The 19,395-nt window shown below is 38.8% G+C and overlaps 1 protein-coding gene across 7 annotated transcripts in view; it reads right to left on the bottom strand.

The window, feature by feature from the left end:
• The window catches only part of TRIO (trio Rho guanine nucleotide exchange factor), a 258,860-nt gene that overhangs the window by 145,464 nt on the left and 94,001 nt on the right, over window positions 1–19,395 (bottom strand). For all 7 annotated transcript variants that reach the window (XM_072853106.1, XM_072853105.1, XM_072853104.1 and 4 more), the window contains 3 exons: window positions 10,918–11,109; window positions 7,425–7,556; window positions 3,160–3,390 (listed from right to left, as the gene is read on the bottom strand). In XM_072853106.1, coding sequence (XP_072709207.1) covers window positions 3,160–3,390; window positions 7,425–7,556; window positions 10,918–11,109 — 555 coding nt within the window. The remainder of the gene's footprint in view (window positions 1–3,159; window positions 3,391–7,424; window positions 7,557–10,917; window positions 11,110–19,395) is intronic.

Here is a 19,395-nt window from a genome sequence, read left to right as displayed (position 1 = left end):
TAATCTTAATTGAATTTTTCAAGGTTTGAACAAAGACTAAGAAGCCCAAGAGAAAGTGCAAATGAAAACTAAAGTATTTTAGAAAGTTGCTTTGGAGCTCTACATAAACCATTCCAGAATTGTCTTGGATATAAATTTAACCAATACCTCAAAACTGAGTAATTTCATTCACTGAATGGTGTCAATGATTATTCAATTGCAGAGCTAACATTTCTCAGATAAATTACATGATCTGATAAGGTTGTTTTGGTTTTGCTTTGCAAGAAAAAAGAATCCTTATTATTCAAGTTTACTTTTGCCCCAATGGGTTTTCAAAGCTGAGCACGCTACAATCTGCCAAAGCAAGGCTATTCCAGGGAAATACCATTATGTGCTTGCCATTATCTTTAAGGCACCTGCTCCTGGCTAGTATTAGATTAATTTGTCTGGTATGAATGTTGAACTATCATTGTCTTGCAGCATGGTCTGCACTGAAATGGAAGTATGAAAAGCTGTATTACAAAAGGGAATATTAACACAATTCACATTGTGGTTCACAAGGCAGTGCCCAAAATACACCAATATCTGAAAATTAAGTTGAAGTAACATAACAAAGAGCTATACTTCCACACACAACATTTCAGAAGCCTCCAATGTGGATATTAATGGCCATTACAGGGATAAACCGAGGGACAATCCAGTCTCCAGCAGTGATAACTACTGGATATTAAGGGAAGTGCTTTGGAACATGGCAAGCAGGGGCTGCCTAAGATCTAGTTTGAAATCTGAAGTAGTTGATAAAGATGTGCATTAGCACCAAAAGCTGCACCTTCAAATTGTAAAGAGGATATCTTGGTATCTTAATGCAAGATCTGCCTTGCAAAGCATGTAGAGAAACCAGAGGCATAAACAGGAAGAAATTTCTCCAACCAGTAGGTAAGGCATGTACTGAAAAATTAGCCTAGATGGATTAACCCTCTTGAGCCAATTGGTTCATACTGAAAACTTCTGGTATCCAAATCACATGTGGATTGTGAGTATAACGCATTCTTGATACTGGAAGTTATAAAAATAGGTAAAGCTGTCTACTTCATTGTTTTCAAACCTGTGACTATTTGATGTTAAATGCACCAGTTGCAGGGGCTGACAGGTCTCATACAGGGAAGGAAAATCCAGCTTCTTGATGAAGAACCTGGTGGTGACTCTACAATGACTTGAGCCTAATGAAGTGTTATTTGCCAGCTTCAAAGAACAAAGCAGTTTCTGAGCTAACTCCTCCACTCTGAGAGCCGTGACTTAGGAAGAAGCAGAAAACAAGAATTTCCTACAAACATTTTATGTCCCAAGATAATAAAAGCAAGGAGTAGGAACAGCACAATAAGACTCTCCATAGCATTTAATGAACACCTTCCCCTGAGAAAAAAAAAACTGCCTGCAGCCTGGCCTACAGGCTTGAAACCTGAATTATATATCTGGTAAATAACCCCAGAGGATCCCTTGGCCTAGGTTGCCTATGTAGGTCCTACTTGGATTGAATTCAAACTAGAGGAGAAAGTTCCAGGATCCAATCCACATTTGTTGGCACTAGGCTACCACTGAGAGGACCTACATTTTTCCCTACAAGCAGCAAACCACTGTGTTAATTTCAGTTTCTGAAGGTTCCTTATGAAGCCTTTTACATTTAAGAGGCAATTCGTTTGTGGACTGTGCCTCATCAGTTTTGACAAGTGCCCTTCACTGACTACTCATGCAAGTACCAGCACTGGACTCTCCTGACTAGCTACTATTTATGTAGTAAACTTGATGAAGAGCCTCTAGGATTCATACAACGGCATAATAGTGTTTTCAGTTTGGTTCTCTATACCCTTCCTGACCATTCATAACATTGACTCTGCTTTCTTTCACTTTTTTTGTCAGCTAACATTTTTCATGCCTTTCTGCATCCTTCATCACATCTGATTGTTGAGAAGTTGGGTAACTGCCTGCCTTTCAATATGTGCCTCTTTTTACATCAAAAATTAAGTAATAAAGTTTTACACTTAATTTAGTGCTTAAGTATTTTTTAAGCTGTTTTCTTTAACTTACAGGAAGAATAGGCACTGTGTATAGAAGAAAGTTGAGCTAACAAGATTGCTCACTCTCCCCACCGCCTGCCTGAATTAAGTATCTTTGTCAACTACTGTAAATGATGGAAGCCAGGTTATTTCACTGCCAACTGCTCACATCCAGCATCTTTTTGAAACAGGTGAGTACAAAAAATTCGGCTTAAAGTGCAACTAATTTGGAAGAAACCAGATTAGTTTAAACAGAATGTATGACTGGCTATCTAAAAACCCCATTCGGAAGTTCCTGATTTGTGAACTCCTTTGCACTGAAATGAAAGAACCTGATCAGCAAATACTGGCCATCTTTACTTTTTTATGAAGATGAGCTATTAAGGGATAAATTACTAATGTCTCTGTCAATTGCAGCCTAAGGCAAACATTTTCTGCTTCTTAAAAATCTATCAGCAAAGGAATTCTTTACAGCTTTACCTTTTTAAGCTAAAACACATCAGAGAGATTAATTCCTGTACTTAACTACTAACTTTTATGGATGTCATCATAATAATAAAAAATGTCAGCTAATAACCATTAATTCAAGAACAGCGTCATTGTCGGAAAGTAATCTTATCTGTAATTTTTATACCTCTTTAGTATACTACTCTCAGGTTTTAAAGAAACCCCATTAAGTCAATTAAGTATCACTGAGGACCTGAAACTAAAAATTTGTTACAGAACACCACCGTTAATTTTTTTGCATGTTACTCCTGTAAGTCTGACACTTCAAGTCCAGAATTCTACCTAGAATGTGCACATCAGCTTCCAGCACAAGCTCAGAATAGCCATCTAGAATAAAAAACTTTATCGTATCTGACTTACAGTAAATAAAAAAAAAAATTTTAAAAAAGAAAAAACTGAAGCAAACCTAACTTACAAATATAATTTCTACCCGTAACAGACAATATCCTCTGATAACACACAGAACTTGGAATCAGTCAGTCAATCCAATGCAACTATTCAATTGTTGAATGGAAGAACATGGGGTCTGGCAATCAAAACCCACTTGTCAATACAACCAGCATCAAATAGCAGGCTGACAGAGTAGAAAGGCATTTAGACAACATGAAATAAAACCTACCTGTTGAACATCCTGTTGAAAAACGCATAGCTGAAGCCGCTGGTGCAAGCGGACCTTTCGATGCTGCCAAATATTTTCCAGCTGGCGCTGGTGGTGCAGTACTTCATGGATAACATCCAGAACATGATGAACTGCTTTTGAGTAGTTGGCAGAAGCAGTGAGGGAATCAGAACTCCCAGGAGTCAAAGGTCTCTGAAGTTTGTCAAGCAGTGACTTTCCATCTTGGCTCACCTGACCACAAGAAAGGAAGAAGAATTACTTGTCTTGCCAAAAGCTTGTTAGCTTATTTCATTCCCCACTCCCTCTCCCCATTTTAGATGTCTTTAAGAACTTGGGGAGCAGTGACAAAGATTTTTTATTCCAGGCATGATTACATGCAGCTATTATAGAAAAAAAAAGTATATTATCCCTCTATGTAAGACAATTTGAAGAAGTAGCACTCTTCTAAATAACAGCCTGTTTTTCAATTTTTCAATTACCTTAAGAGTGCTTTTCCTTTAAGGTGATTTTTTTTTTTTTTTTAAACAGGTCAAGTCTAACTTAGAATAAATATCCTTCAGCTCCTTCTCTAGTCAACAAAGCACCTAAAATTAAACATTTGTCCAGAATTATCCTTCCAGGAGCATCCCTCTCTTTTCATATACTGTAAAGGTGAACAGGGAGATTACTTCCTATAGGTTAATATTAATTTGATGAATACATTTAGACCAACAGATATGAACTTAGGACAGGCTTTGATCTGACATGATTTACAACTTCTAAATTATTACTGTTACTGATAAGCCAAAGGCAAAGTATTGTTACAGCAAACTTAAACCTGATTAAATCACTTAAAACCTTTCCATGCAGCAAAGATACTTTTTTCCAAAACGTGTTTAATTACTGATGCTGACAAGAAACCTTAGTCATTTCTAATTGTTGTCTTCTCTGATTCAAACCACAACAAAAATATTCAGATTTACCTTGAATGCTAATTAAAAAGCAATAATCCTATCTTATCTGGTCATTATTAATGTTTAGCACTTGCCAAGGCTGTTGAAAGCATTTTTCATTGCTGTTTAACTATTCTGTCACTTTTAGCATGAAGCTCAGAACTGTTACAATTCAGTATCATTCAGCTATCTGTAAAGAACTTTTCTAATAGCTCATCTAACAAGCAGGAAAAATTCATCCAAAACCACAAGACCAGAGTGTAAACAATGGTCTGAATCCATCAAATCAACGCCATGTCAGAAGCAGAAAATTTGTCAAGGCCTTCCCCCAGTGGCTATTTTCAACAATTTTCACTAAATCTAGGCACATTTAAAATTTGCTATTCAGTAGTCAAACAGATACGAATTAAAATTATTTTCTAATAATAAGTTTACAAGTGAGTTTATTTCTGAGTTCCAATTTAAGCTTTTTCATTTTAGTAATAAGTATCAACGCAGAGAATGAAGCTCAGTTGGAAAAGTAGCTCCTAAAAAGTCAAGTCAGGCAGAAAAAGAGTATAGTCCATAGTAGTTATTATAATGATGATTTTTTTCTTTTCTGTATCCAAAGCAATTATCTAGTACAAGTCTTTCAAATATTTAAAGATAATGGACTTCAACTATCTATCCAGAGTCCATGAAATTTAGGGGAAAAAAGAAATTAGTTGTGACAGCCCCTTGATCCGATTAGTTTACTAACTTTACAAACAAATGATCATGCACATTTCCTCTTTAGAGTTACCATAGTAAAGTTTTCTTCCTTCCCAATGCATGACTACCTTAAGATTTCAGTAAGATATACAGCTTCATTTATATATATAACTTCATTTAAGGGACAGCTATTGGATTTTCAAGCACACCAGATCTAAGCTTGTAAGCTAGTAAGTTACTTTTCTAGTAATATACAGTAATTATCCTCAGTAAAATCAGACTGTCTAGTCTTCAAAGTATTTACTCTCTTAAAATTACTGTCTTCTACTTTGCAACCAAGTCATGTTGTCAAGACATTGTATTCTAAGATGAATGACAAAGTGTTGTAATTTCCAGTGTTCCTCTCTCTCTCCCCCCACTGTTCATTCATCACAAAATGAAAGGAGCTTCATCCTGTAACAGAAATGAAGTCATACATCTAATAATGATAAGCAATAGTTCTGTAATATCTTTACACAGAAAGACAACTCCATCAATCTTCAAAAAGGAATGTGTGTTTAAATAAGGTAAAATAAAACCTTCTGTCCAGAGGAAGAACACCACTTGTACATACATATACAACTATTATTTCTGCACCAATTCTGCTTGCTAAAGACAAAGCTATTGCTTTGCCAGGTGGGGAAATGTAATGACCTGAAATCAGAAGAAAGGGACTTAATTTTTTTTTTTGAGCAGTACCAATGAAGGTTTTGTTAAAATCTCTAGCTATCACAAAGTCAAAAGCTACAGCTTTGAAATCCTAAATAAATTTTCAATTGCAAGAGCAATCCTATAATCTACCCATCTAATTTATTTTCATTATGTATCACCAGGAAGCAAACAGTATTTAACATGTTAATCCACAGTACTTATTTACACTTAACTGCAGGCTCTAATTCAGTCACATCCCTTATGAAAAAAAACCCAATCCAAAGCAAACAAAGCCAAACCAAAAAATACTACTGTTTTAACTTCAGTGCTTTATAATCATTATTCCAGACAGCCCTAGCCTTCTTACTCCTTGCTGCACTCTCATGGAGCATGCACCCCGGATTGTCTCTCTTCACATAAATCTACTACAAACATGCTACATCTCTGTCCCTTGTTTTACAAAGTGATCCTCCCAGTGAAGAGGTTATAACGAAGAAAATAAATCTTCCTACAAAACACGCTCTCAAGAATGAGTTAGAACAGGTATGTGTAGTAAGATCACAAGTTTTATCAACAAAGGTGTGCTTCAGTATGTCATTAGATCAGTTGCCATAGCAAGGTGGCATACATCAGGAATGGGTATATCAGTGTGTATTTTACACAGAAGAACAACAACTCATGTGAACTCTGGGCATCCTCTCATGGCAATAAAGTTTACACAGGCCCTAAGATGGCAGGTATTAAAAAAAAAAATCCAGTTTTGAGATACCAACAATAGGACTGATCATCAGCAATAATCTTACCCTCCTTTACTGCTAAATGAAATGTGACCAGACTTAATGATTCAGTTGCCCATAGAGCTGGTTCATCAGAAAGTAGTTTTATCCTTAATGTAATGTATAAATCACAACCATTATTTCAATCCCACGTGACCTCCTCTTAAAAGAAGGTGCAAGCTGTGGCCTAAGCTACACTGTGTCCACTGACCATTTTTTACCATGATTTTATCAAATGAATACTTTATGCAACTTTTATGAGAATAGAAACTACCGTATTTAATCCAGAATAACACCAGTCCAATTTAACCACAAAAATAGTTTTACCCTGTGATGAGAACAACCCTGGAAAAAGAAAGCAAGAAAAGCTCAACAGGAAATACAGAAAATATCTGCTACCTAATAGTGAAGTTGATACCCATTTGATTTCTCACTTCAGCTAACTAAAGCATGAGAGTACTCAATATTTGAAGAAAAACAATAGATACTTTAGTCATCACTTTCTAGGCCACCTTCAGAATAAACATTTTATCTTAAGTTGTAAATACATCTATTAGAAATACTAAGAAATATTATTACTTCATTGTGTGCAGAATCTAAGATTAGCATATCCTATGCTGCTGCTCTAATCTTACGAATGCTGACTACGTAGGCATGCTGGCTTATTTAAGTGTCTTTGAGGTTGGCAGAACTAAGTATATAACTTCCAGCTTGTCAAGTGACGTCCTTTGATGGTTAAGCCTTTTTTGTGAGGCAATTTCACAGATGGATTTTCAAAACACACTTAAAGCAATCCATACCAACAGAATACTTTCCAAAAGAATACCCAGCTAGCTTCCCTTCAAGTAAGTGTTTAAACCATAGTATCATACTGCTATTAAAAGGTAGTCATATGCAAAGGTACATTAAAACATACTTAGTGCACTGCATGGGTTGTTTGTACCACACATGGTTCCATCTTGCCTTTTAAATTTATTTCAGAAGGTTAAGGGGAAGACTTAACACTTAACTTTTGAACAATAGTAGCAAAGTCCAGTATACTAAACTAAAAAAGAAACCTGGCACTTGAGTTTCCAACTAATGCACTATGCAACAAGCGATGCTAGTTCATGATCTAAATTTAACATTACACCATTTTATCAAGTCAGCAACCTAAGGAAACAAACAAGACACTTACCTCAGAGTAAGCCAAGGTAATATGCTCATATATCCCTTGATGATGATGGATAGCATCTTCTAAATCTTGCAGTTCTGAGGGAAGCTCCACCTCACCACAGGCTTTACACCATGAGTCCACATTGCTCATGTACTGCAACAGAGAAAAAACATTCTGCTTGATTTTGGGTTCTATCAATAAGTACACACATGTTGGTAATATACAAAAGGACTGGCATCTGTGTGACAGCCATTGAAAAGACTTTTTTGAAGGGAAAATGTTTAATGTATTTCTCTCTGAACTGACCAAAATGAAGCTTATATCAGAATAGAAACAGATATTCAAGTCTGACTATACTTCTGCTTTTAGTTATATGGAACTCTGAGCTGTTCACAGACAGGCAGGCTTAGTTGTATGTTGGCAGCACTCAGAACCAATTAAACTGTTGGGTATACTGATGCTTCAAGTTTACTCTTGCTCCTTTTCTTGACTTTACAGCTAAGAAAAAGTTTACTTTACCCTGCACCTACCATTTCAGATGCATGAAAGCCAATTAAGGTCTCATCTACACAAAGAGGTAAAACATGCTACAACTTTCAAGTCCAGACCCTCAGCTCTTACCCATCAACTCCCTGTGCAGATACCTCATGATACCATGAGTATCATCTCACCTTTTTTAAATCTTCAGAAAAAAAACCAAGTTACTTTGCATGTGTGTGCATGTGCACACACATGCAAAAGAATTAATGGTGAACTGTTCACTGAAACACTCCATAGTTGTCTTTTGCTGGAAAGAGATCATCAAGGAGGCAAAGCAGTGTTAGAGCACAGAAAATTCACACCTCAGTCCCCAGAGCACTAACTTCTACACAGGGAGAAGCACTAAATCCATTTGGCAAGCTACTACAGCAGCAAGCATGTAAGGGATTTACAACTTAAGCAGGGGTCTCTCAGGACTAACTTTGAGCACACAGCTATGTCAGCATAGCAGCTCAAGTCAAGCCTTTCAGGGGAAATCGAGGATACTCCAACAGAATCTCTTCTGCAGACAATTTAAGTTATCTCTGAAGCCTAAGCTGTCTTGACAGACCAGAAACTGCCATCATAGCTGTATGCACAGCAGAAGTTCTGTCAACTTATTTTTGACAGCTAGGGGGCATGAATTTTATACCCTTGTTATGCTAGGAGAGGAAAGAGGAAAAAAGAATGTGCTTTTCTAGGACTTTTCATAGCTGTTAAACTTAGTACAGCCAAGCACGTGTGGTATCTGTAAACTAAATTTGTCCTCTATTCATGTCAAGTTCAAGTCCCAAAAGTTTCAAGAACCCAAGACATTTCTCTTATCATAGGTATCGTAAATCCTGGAACACATGTAGTCTTTTGAAGAAAAAGTAATCCACAGACCATTTCTGGTATTCCATTATTGTTTGAAAGCTGGGAGGAAGGGTGATAGAGTACATAACTCTAAGATAATTATTTAATTCTCATTTCATCAAGGGACAATTTTAAAAATCTCTAACATTAAGCACTGAACATTAAAAGAAGCTCCATGTGGGACCACAGAGCTACACCTCCTGCACCAGTCAGCAGGCACTGACAGCTGGGTGCAGTCTTCACTGTGTCTGACAGTAGGCAGCGACACTTACCTGTCACTTGCAAGGGAACACATGCATTCAAGAAGGGTGTATTATTTCTTTGGCTGCTTATTTTTTAATCTTCTTTTTATTTAGGTAAAGCATCACCAGTCTCTAAAGGGGTCATTCCTCTCATTCCAAAACCTCTTTCCTTGAACTCACTCTCCACTGTTAATGAAACAGCTAATATATCACAGCGAGGTATCTTACAAAGCAACTATGACAATCCATCACAGTTAATCATAAAATGAGAACCACAGAATGAGCAATTAAAAAGTAAATTAATCCCAGCAGATGCTGCACTATTTTCTCTCATTCTTCTCTTTCCTCCTGTTTACACTTACATTTAGTGCTGAACAAGGTAACACCAACCCTTGCCACAGCTGCCCAGCACACACACACAAAATTCACTCCCCTGACTTCTGATGAACATCATTTTCTTATGAAAAAGGACAGCATTTGAGTCAGGGTATACCTATCTGTTCATATTTCACCATCTCTCCTACGTGTATGGCTGACAGTGCTTAAATGTAAACCTGAATAACCCAAGCAATTAGAAAAGCATCAATACTGATAAGATACCACACTGTGTCTATCAAATGCTTCAAGCTGGTTGGTGACTTTTATACCAGAACACAATTCTTTCGTCTCCTTTTTATGTGGCTTTTCTGTAAAACCTGCTAAAAATAATTATTATAGTGGCATCAGTTTATATACTTTACCTTAGTCTGTCTAAGGACAGTTAAACCAATGTCACTGCTAACATAATGAAAAGCAATGTGTATTTGCATCTTAATACATTCACATTTGTAATTTCTGGACATTTATGAAGTTGAATATCTCTGTAGTAGAAATCAGGAAAAAAACTTCTTAAAGTGTGCTGCCTCTCTCTATTTCTGCAGTTATCAACTCCCAAGTGGTTCCTTCATTTATTCCAAATTGAAGTTAAAACAGACATGAGACCTTTTCTTGGATCCAATTTAGCAAGTCAAATGGAAAGAAAAGTATCTACAGCAGCCATACAGCACACCAGAGCTTCAGTCAGCCATAACCATCCAAGAACCGCTGCTCTCCAAATTCACCAGAGATGTACACAGCAGCCAGTCTATAATATCAATGGGTGACTCAACAGCACGCACACAGCAACTCCTTCAGAACTGAATTCCCTTGAGCAGAAAACATGCTTTCACCATCAAGACTATTAACTTGGGGATATTTATCCTATTTCCCCTACATATACCTCATCTCTGGCAGTTACACACGGTTAATGACTTAATTAAAATAATTGGTATAGGCCTAAAGCTAAAATTTTTGTTTAACATAGGAGGAATCTCTTATGGGATACTACGTAAACATCTCTCACCACAATTTCAGATTCAGAAGACAGTTAATTAACTTCTCAACTTTCAGGCCAGTTCAACTTAGTTTTCTATAAGCAATCACTATGAGTTAAATCTTGACACTCAGGGACTGATTGGGGTGGACAATCAAACAAGGGATGATTTCTGGATGTAGGAAACGCATTATATCAATACTGATTATACTAATCTTTTTCCTTTCTTTCTTTCTTTCAACTTAAAAGCTTCATTTAGTTAAGCATTTATGCCCACTTCATTTCGATTCATATAGCTAATTTGGTTAAGTTTTATCTTGCATTGATATGGGCAAGGCATTTTGTGGAGAATATAAGGGCAGTGGGCTGTCCTGAGGAGAAAAAGTTTTTGTTTAAGCATCAGCTGAAATTGGCAGAAATGAATGCTCTGGCTTTCTTGCCGACCTTTTCAATCACTCTCTTGTACTTCTGTCTAAATCAAAAACAAACAGTACAACTCACCGTTCCAGCACGGAAATTTTCGTTGGCACCCTCCCCGTTCACTAACCTGTTCAGCTTTCTGATGGAAGATGGAGGACATATCCAGTAACGTGCTACGTTCATCCAAGGCTGCAGCAAACGCCTTCCATTCTTGCTCCAGCTGACTAGCGATCTGTTTTATTTGCTGTGAAGCATAATGGCCAGACTCGACCAGGCGATTTGCTACTGACATGATGCGGTTTATGTTTACATACACATTCTATAGAGAAAAAGGAGGGAAAAATTACTGGAAGTTAGCAGACCACTTAAATACAGAGGCATACTTCTAAAAAATTCTTCTTTATTACAGTACTGCTTAATAGACTGGTTTTATTTGCCAAGTTTGCGCATGCCTAACTTTGGAATCTAGGTGTATAATGTAACAGCCTATCTGTATTATTGACAAGGGAGAAGGTAAACTTGAAATGACCAGACAGTCTCAAGCTAACATTAACGGTCAGCTTAAACAAAGTCATATTATATGAAGACCCATTATTACAATGAAGAGGAAAAGCTAACCATATTTTGCAACAGCCTCAATAAGAATGTTTACAGACATTCAAGTCAACAAGACATTCAGAAACACACAATATAGGAAAATCAAAGTATAATTAGTAAGCACTTGATCTATCCATGATATGCATGAGTGCAACATCACTCTACAAATCTTTACATCAACTTCTGAAAGTATTTCTACTTTAAGTAACCAAGTACAGAACTCTGAGTTCTAAGGAGTTCAACAGTTTTAGATTTTATTTTCCTGCCACTATATTGCCTCAGAGCGAGCACTGAAAACTAGACAAATAAGGCCAAAGATCAGAAAGATTCTCTAGCATACTGGCATTACTCACTGATGATTCTTATTAGTCACTCTAATTTTCTTTCCTTTTAGGTCACATATGCATTTTGGCCTAAAGTGTCTAAAATCTGTTCTTGTTCTGATTCTGCATGAAAAAACAATATTTTTCAAAGGAAGCAATCAAGAGTTTCTGATTCCTGCAAAGCCAGAAACAAGAACAACTTCACCACCAAAAGGTTTCTGAGTAGCTCTTCCAGAGCTACATGTATATAATGCTGAGTTGACACTTCTTTCAATTGGGCTGACTCTCATACATCTAGAATGAAGTTCTTAGAATTGCAGGAATGTTGAAGGGGGAGATCATCTAGTCCAACCCCCCCAACTCAAAGCAGGTTCAATCAGAGCAAGTTTCTCAGGGTCATGTCCAGTGGGGTTTTAAGAATCTCTAAGGATGGAGAGACCACAGTCTCTCTGGGCAACCTGTTCCAGTGTTTCTTATGTTTAAATGGAATTTCTTGTATTTCAACTTGTGCCCATTACCTCTTGTTCTGTTACTGGATACCATGGAGAAAAGTCTGGTTCTGTCTTTACTCCCTCCCATCAGATATTTATGTTTTTTTATATGCAAGATCCCTCTTAAGCACTCCTTTATGCAGGCTAACCAATCCCAGTTCTCTCAGCCTCTCCTTGTACAACACAAGCATGCCATACAGGTACTTCAGAGAAGAACTTGGTCATGGTGACTTCCCAGAAAGGGAATGAGAGCTTTCCACATAATACTGTCCTACAGGCACATCCTAATTTGTGTGCATACACTTGGAGCAACCCCAAGTCAGCCCTGTTTTGTTGATTACAGCATCCCTTTTGTTCACATCACTGCAGACCTTTTGCTTGCCAACCCAGTTCTCTACTTCTCACTTGATTGTTGGTCCTCTTCTCCCTCTCCCGTCATTCTTACTCTAAAGCTCTTCTTATCAGGTTGTCCGGCCTGCTGGCAGAGATACTTTTGCCCCGCTTAGTCAAACAGAAATCCTTGATACTCAGAGAGAGGGTCCCATGGTTGTAGAAACCAAAACCCTGTTGCCAACATCAGCTGTGTAAAGCGTTGTTGACCTGCAGGATCCATCTACCCTCTCACCAGCAGGATTGAGAAGAAAACCACCTGGGCTGCTATGCCCTTAACCATTGCCTCTGGAGCCACGCAGTCACACTTGAGACTTTCCAGGTCACCCCTGGCAGTACTGCTGGTGCTCACACAGAAGAGCGGCAGGGGGCAAGTCTTGAGGGCTGGACAAGCTTTGGCAGTCTTTCCACAATGTCATAAATCCGAGCCCCCAGCAAGCAGCAAACTTCCATAGAGAATGAGTCCGGTTGGCAGATGGGGGTCTCTGTTCCCTGCAGAAGGGACTCTCCCATTACTATCACTCGCCTCTTCCTTTTGGTGCTCCTGTGTGGCTCAGACTCAGCTGGCACAGACGCTTTATTTGACAGCTCCCAGCTCCTCATCAGCCATGAGGTCAGTGAACCTATTCTGTAGCTGCAAATTTTCAGGTGGAGCAGAAACCTTCCTCCTAGTGCCAGAAGCCATTATCTTCCAACTTTCATCATCATGGGAGTCTCCACTTCCCAGACAGACAGGCACAGACTCTGCTTGACTCTCCTCCCTTCAGTACAGTTGGTAGTTTGGGCTCCTAAAGCTGCGGAGTGTTGGAAAAGATCTGGTCAATCTCTCTCTCATGATCTCTGATGCTGTGCAGACTGCTGACCTCCTCCTGCAGCTCCTTTACTTGGTGGCACAGATCCTTAATAACTGCACGCCTCTTGTGGGCAAGGAAACCATCTCCTGGTGCCCCAGCCTTGGCAAGAGGCCACAGGCATTCCCTGCAGCCCCAGACCTGCACAGCTGCATCCTTCCTCTGGAGCTCCCTCTGGGTTGAGGCCTCCGATGTTACAGGCATAGTCAGTCCAGCAGTAGCTGGGGAGTGTGCCTTGGGGTGCATTGCCAAGGACATGGATGCTGTTCTGAGCAGAGTTGCTGGCCCTTTCTGCATGAACTGCAGCACAAACTGCTGCCTCCACTGGCTACTTCTGTTAGCTGCACTCATTCTTGCCTATATCCTAAAAATCTACGTGTGGGGCCAAACTGCCAAACACTATCACACAGAATGGTTGGGAAGAAAACAACAAACACCATTAAAATCTCAACATTCTGCAGTGAAATATTTTTCCCTCTTGTCCATGCAGTGCTTTCTGGAATGCCAGCACACGGGAAATGCCACTGAGCGGTTAGCTAACTGTCAGCAGCAGCATTGCAACCTTCCCCAATGAAGGGTTGAGGAACTGAGTCCAGTGAGCCAGGGGGGACAGAACTGACTGCAACAAGCCTCAGTAAAGGCCACAGATCAACAAGTGACAGAAGAACAAAACCTGAAATTGCTAGAAAACTGTATGGCTCTATTACTTTTGAGACGTAATGGGCAATCTGTGCCAAATTCTGACTATACCCCTGCCAGTAAGAGAGGTCAAGGGAGAACGCTGGCATGTGGACACCCAACACCATGTAGATGCTGAGCATCTGAGGTGGAACTATTACCTGTTGGCGTCAAGCCACTGACACTGACTGGCTGGAGCAAGTGTTGCAGTTCCTCCAGGCTTCACTGTGCTGACTCATCTGAGTAGTAACTGGCACAAGTCTCTATTAATTGTAGCTGTATGCACGTATGCAAGCAGGTGCATAACTGACACAGCCTACACCTCAGCTGGTCCACTGAAGAAATTGAGCACAGCAGTGCCATGTTGGCTGTTTTTCCTTCATGCACAATACTACCTTTTCATTTTTTAGGTTATCCCACACATCTATGCTCTCCTCTTTAAGCACAGCTGAACAACTGGAAGAGAACAGAACTGCTATTTCCAACAAATTTTAAACAACTGGAGAGCATTCAGGCCTATTAAAGTGTATGTAGCATAAATACAAGACCGCTAAATGAATCCAGAAAGCCATTACATGGTCTTTACGGTGGTGTGAAAAAAACAAGTGTCAAAAGAGAAAAGAATAAAGGCTATATTAGACTGCCATTTGAACTGTTTGAGTATCATAATACAGGAATTTTGGAAATTCTGGAACATCAGTTAGATATGAAGGACAGGGCACCATAAATGTGAAGTTAAATAAATCAAAACTGAGCCGTGGTTAAAATGCATTCATTTTCCCATGGCAGTCTGGCTTCACAAGTGTGAAAGAATACCCCCTGTAGCAGTATGAATATGAATTAATATGCTGACAGTTGAACACTTTCCAAGCTATGTATACTACATTCCTTTCCTCAAAAATAATCTTACAATAATCTCAACCTTCGCCCCCCTCCCCCCCCCCGCCTCCACTATCATGTCCCTCACTACCTGATATATCTACTGAAGGTTTAAGTTTCAGTATTTTAGAATGCAATGACCCAAAAGAGACAGATTTAGTTAAGGAGGAAAAGAATCTCAAATAGCAACCCACTACAATTGGACTGTCTTCAACTGATGCTTGAACGTTAACAAATTTTGTTCAATTTTCTAAAAGGACAGGCAGGTCCACTGTCATTATTATATGGCAAATGCATATTTTTTGCACTGCTTGAGAAGCACTGTTCCAAGTAAGCTGGTGCTCATTCCCCAGGGACTGACATCTTATTGCATGGATTTACATCCTGGTTTTAGTTAAAGAAGCAACAGCTATCAGGTAGTAACTGTTAGACTTACTCAGTCATCTCATTTACATCATATGAGTCTGCACGAAACATCTGCACCTTCTAAATGTGTATCAAGTGTCTAAAAAGTGAAAGGCTAAAGTGATATAGCATTTCTTTCACTGCGTTACACATGACTATTGTAACAAAACTAAAAAGGGAACAATTCAAGTTACTGCATTACAGTACGTACACAGTAAGTACATGAATGTACTTAGTACGATTATTTTCTCTCACAACGCCCTTTAGCCAGAAGCTGAAAAGACACCTTACAATATCTGGAAAGCTCCTCATTGCAGAATTATTCCATAAAGGGAGTGTACATATAAAGAAGTATTGCTCAGCAAGGCAACACAGGTTAGTAGCCTAACACAAGCTGTAGTGCACTGTGTCATTCTTTGGTGTGTGACTGAAAGGCAAGTACACAGGGGAAAATATAGGTGACTGCCTGCCAGCTTAACTGCACTTCTATCACGCAATACAAAATAAATCTGGCAGATGCCCTGAAGGTTCTATTTTATTTCCTGATTTTCCCAGACCCATTTAGAAAATGTTTGTTTAGCTCTAAGATTTCAAGCAGTAGTTCCTGCCACAGAGACTATTAAGCATTCAATGTTAAAAACAACCACCTCAGTGACATGGTCCATAAGCATCATAACTGGCACCTCTATATAGACTGCAGCGAGTTTGAACTATTTGTCTGATGGAAGTATTTTAGCAGTGGAATTTTCAAATCATCTGCCACTGCACACACAAATGGCCACCAAGACAAGGTGTAGCATTAATGTATGAAATAACACCTGCTTTAATTATTTAAATGTTTTCTAACATCTCTTCTATTCTCGCTCTTGCAGCAACAGTAACACTCGCAGTTTGGGAATCCAAACTTCCAAGATGAGGGCTGCAGAACAACTAAAGGTATCACCTGATCTCTTCCCTTGGAAAAAAAAAAAACAAAGCAAAACAAAAAACTTCAGCAACATCCAGACTACAATTAAGGAAAGTGTTTAACCTGTTCCTCAACTACAAGGATCCTCAAAATATGCTCAGGTAACTATTCAACCATTGCTATCAGCACTGGAACGAGTGACATATAATTTCACTCTAACATTCTTCAAATTTATCATCTGTCTTTCCTACATTTTTCACGGTGGACCTGGGGAATCTTACTGCAAGACTATATAGTCCAACACCAACACCACCTTCTCTCCTCTCTTACTTTTCATTTACCTTCAATTTCTTATAGTAAATACCCATGCCTTCAACCTCTCCCTAAAGCCACATCATTTTCACCTGAATGTTCCCCATTACAACATTAAGTATGGGGCTCTAAACTGGACCCAGTTCTCTAGTAGGACCAACTGAATCAGAGCAATTTCATTACAAGTCTTAAGTTCAGCACCCCCAAGAATTATCAAGAGTGAAATAAGATTCACTTCTTTGTGGTACCACCACTGTCTATTCCTTTCGTTCACGATCCATCGACATGAACATACTTGTTGCTGTATTAATACCTCACCAGCTGACTGCTTTTTAAAATCTGTTCATTTGCTTCTTCCTTCTTAAGGGTTGCACAGCTAACCTATTCTATTTCATCTTGTTGACTTTGGAGTGCTCCTCAGAAGCTGGAAATAGCCTGAACTCATTTTGCTTTTTCAGTCTCTTCGCAGGTTGGTGGCATCCAGACATTGCGACTAACCATTAACTGCTCTGGCACCAGGAAGATGCCCTTATGGATGTGCACTCAAAAAACATCCTCCCAGTCTGACCAGGATCCACAGCTGTGCATTCCCTGAATTTCAAGAACATCACAAATCCATGTTTTTCTTAAACTGTGGTTATTCAGAACTACCAAAAACTTGACTGAATAAGTTTTACCTACTGTACTGCCCCATCCCCATTTGTCTTTATCTTGTCTATTAGGGATGTTAGATCGGTTGGACAGTTGATGGATTTTACCATTTAACTTTTATTTATTTATTTTTACTGAAATACCCGCCTGAGCGTTCTATTAGTTTAAAACAAACAAAAAACCCAAAACAACAAGAAAACCCCCACCAAAATGCACAAAACAGACATGTCCCCCCCAAGACAGAAGAGCTAGCTTGCTACTGTTCACCACTCTGCACAAAGTCTTTTGTGAAAATCTATATTTCAAAGCAATCTGAGAAAGAATGCACAATTCACAACCTGTGGTCTTGCTCTCATTTGCTGAAGTCTCAGGGGACCCAGGGCAGTCTAGAATTCACATGGTGCTTAAGTCTATCTCAAGTGACAACTCCGTATGGTTACAAAAATATATATTTAAAATAAAAATAATCTAAAGAGTGAAATATATCAGTAGTACGAAGGAAGAGGAAAAAGTCACGCTAGCTGTGAGCTAAACTGATTTTGCCTCACCTGACCTTCCTAATGTTTTAATTTGTTGCTGTCCCTGTGGCTGGATTTGAGCAAGCCAAGTCAACTTTTAACTATGTAATCCCAGTGATATTCAAGTGTTGTGTTCATACTTCTATTTTAACCTCCCACAACTCTCACCAGTGCTCATTTCTGGCACTCTCTTTTTGGATGACATAAATTATTTGATTACTACCTTGATAAAGTGGTTTAGTATATGCAAACAGCCTGTTCTGAGAACATTAATCAACTTAGCAATATGCTTACAATTGACACAGGACTTTTTGGATTATGGTTAATAAACATAGCTTCTACTGATGGTCCTGTCAGCCCTGAGACAAGAAGCAGTCATAGCACACCCTTTCATAGTAGCCAGCGTTGGCTTTCTCCAAAGAAAGTTTCCTTTTCCCTACATCACTTTCCAATCATTTGGACCCTCACCAGTGCAGTGAGGGGCACAGTTAAGCTGTAATGAAAGCAAGGCCATTTGGTCTAACAAGAAGAGTAGAAGAAAATATTCAAGTAGAAAACATTCTCCCACTCCTCCTCACCCATATTTCTCATGACTGCTTTTGTTTCCCTTGTGTCCCAGCACGCATATGGAAAATGGCAGGGAAAAGAGTGGAAAGACACAGAATCAGTCTCTCCCACTCTTGCATGCAAGACTGATTAATCATACAATCATGGGTACTTTGTTTTTGCAGGTCAAAAACTCAACAGATAATTTTTGTATTTGCAACTCCTTGCCTTATTTGCAAGTTTCTCCCTTAAAAGGTACTAAAAACTTGTTTTGAGAAGTGAAGCATTGGTTTAGTCACCAAAAGAGGAACTTCAAGCTGAAACTGAGTATTGCTTAACTCAAATCTCAGGACCTGACAATAGCAATTTACTGTTACTGAAAGCAGGCCTTTTAAATTGTACTGAAAATCCATCCTCACCTTCAGAGAGGAGAATCATTGTGAGTTTATTTTTCCCCACAGTTAGGGAACATGGGATCTACTTGCCCTATAAAGACACAGCCTTGACATTTATCAGTGAACAGCCTCTTGAATTCAGTAATAGCAGGTCATATACCTACAGCTGCACATGTGAACTATCAGCAGCCTTTTTAGCCACATCAACCTGTGTGTTAAGCAATGGTAACCAAATGTATGTCCATCTTCAATGCACATCACTGCACCTATCCAGCTTTTCTCTGGGACAGTTTCATTGCAATGAGAACTAGTCTGTGTATTAAGCTTAAGGCTTTCATGAACTTATTCCTGTTACCTTGAAGTGCAGCCACATGAGTTTATTACATACTGAATACACAAGGTTCCTAGATGTATCACTTGCTAATGAAACTGCTGAAAGTACAGTTAAATCTCTTCCCCCAATGTATTTTTCACCTTTTTGTTTTACAACATTTGGTTTAAACTTCCAACTACTTTGTGCTGTAATACTGAAAATCAGATTCCAAAAGTGGCGGAAAGCCATTACAAGGAAAAAAAGAAATATTCAGCAAATCCTCTTTGTCCTTGATGTAACCAACTCCTGCTCATGACAGGAACTAAGTAGCTTTCACAATGGTTTACAT

The sequence above is a fragment of the Ciconia boyciana genome, chromosome 2 (genome assembly GCF_034638445.1).
Source record: "Ciconia boyciana chromosome 2, ASM3463844v1, whole genome shotgun sequence".
NCBI classification, from domain to species: Eukaryota; Metazoa; Chordata; class Aves; order Ciconiiformes; family Ciconiidae; genus Ciconia; species Ciconia boyciana.
This window is presented reverse-complemented; position numbering and strand designations above follow the sequence as displayed.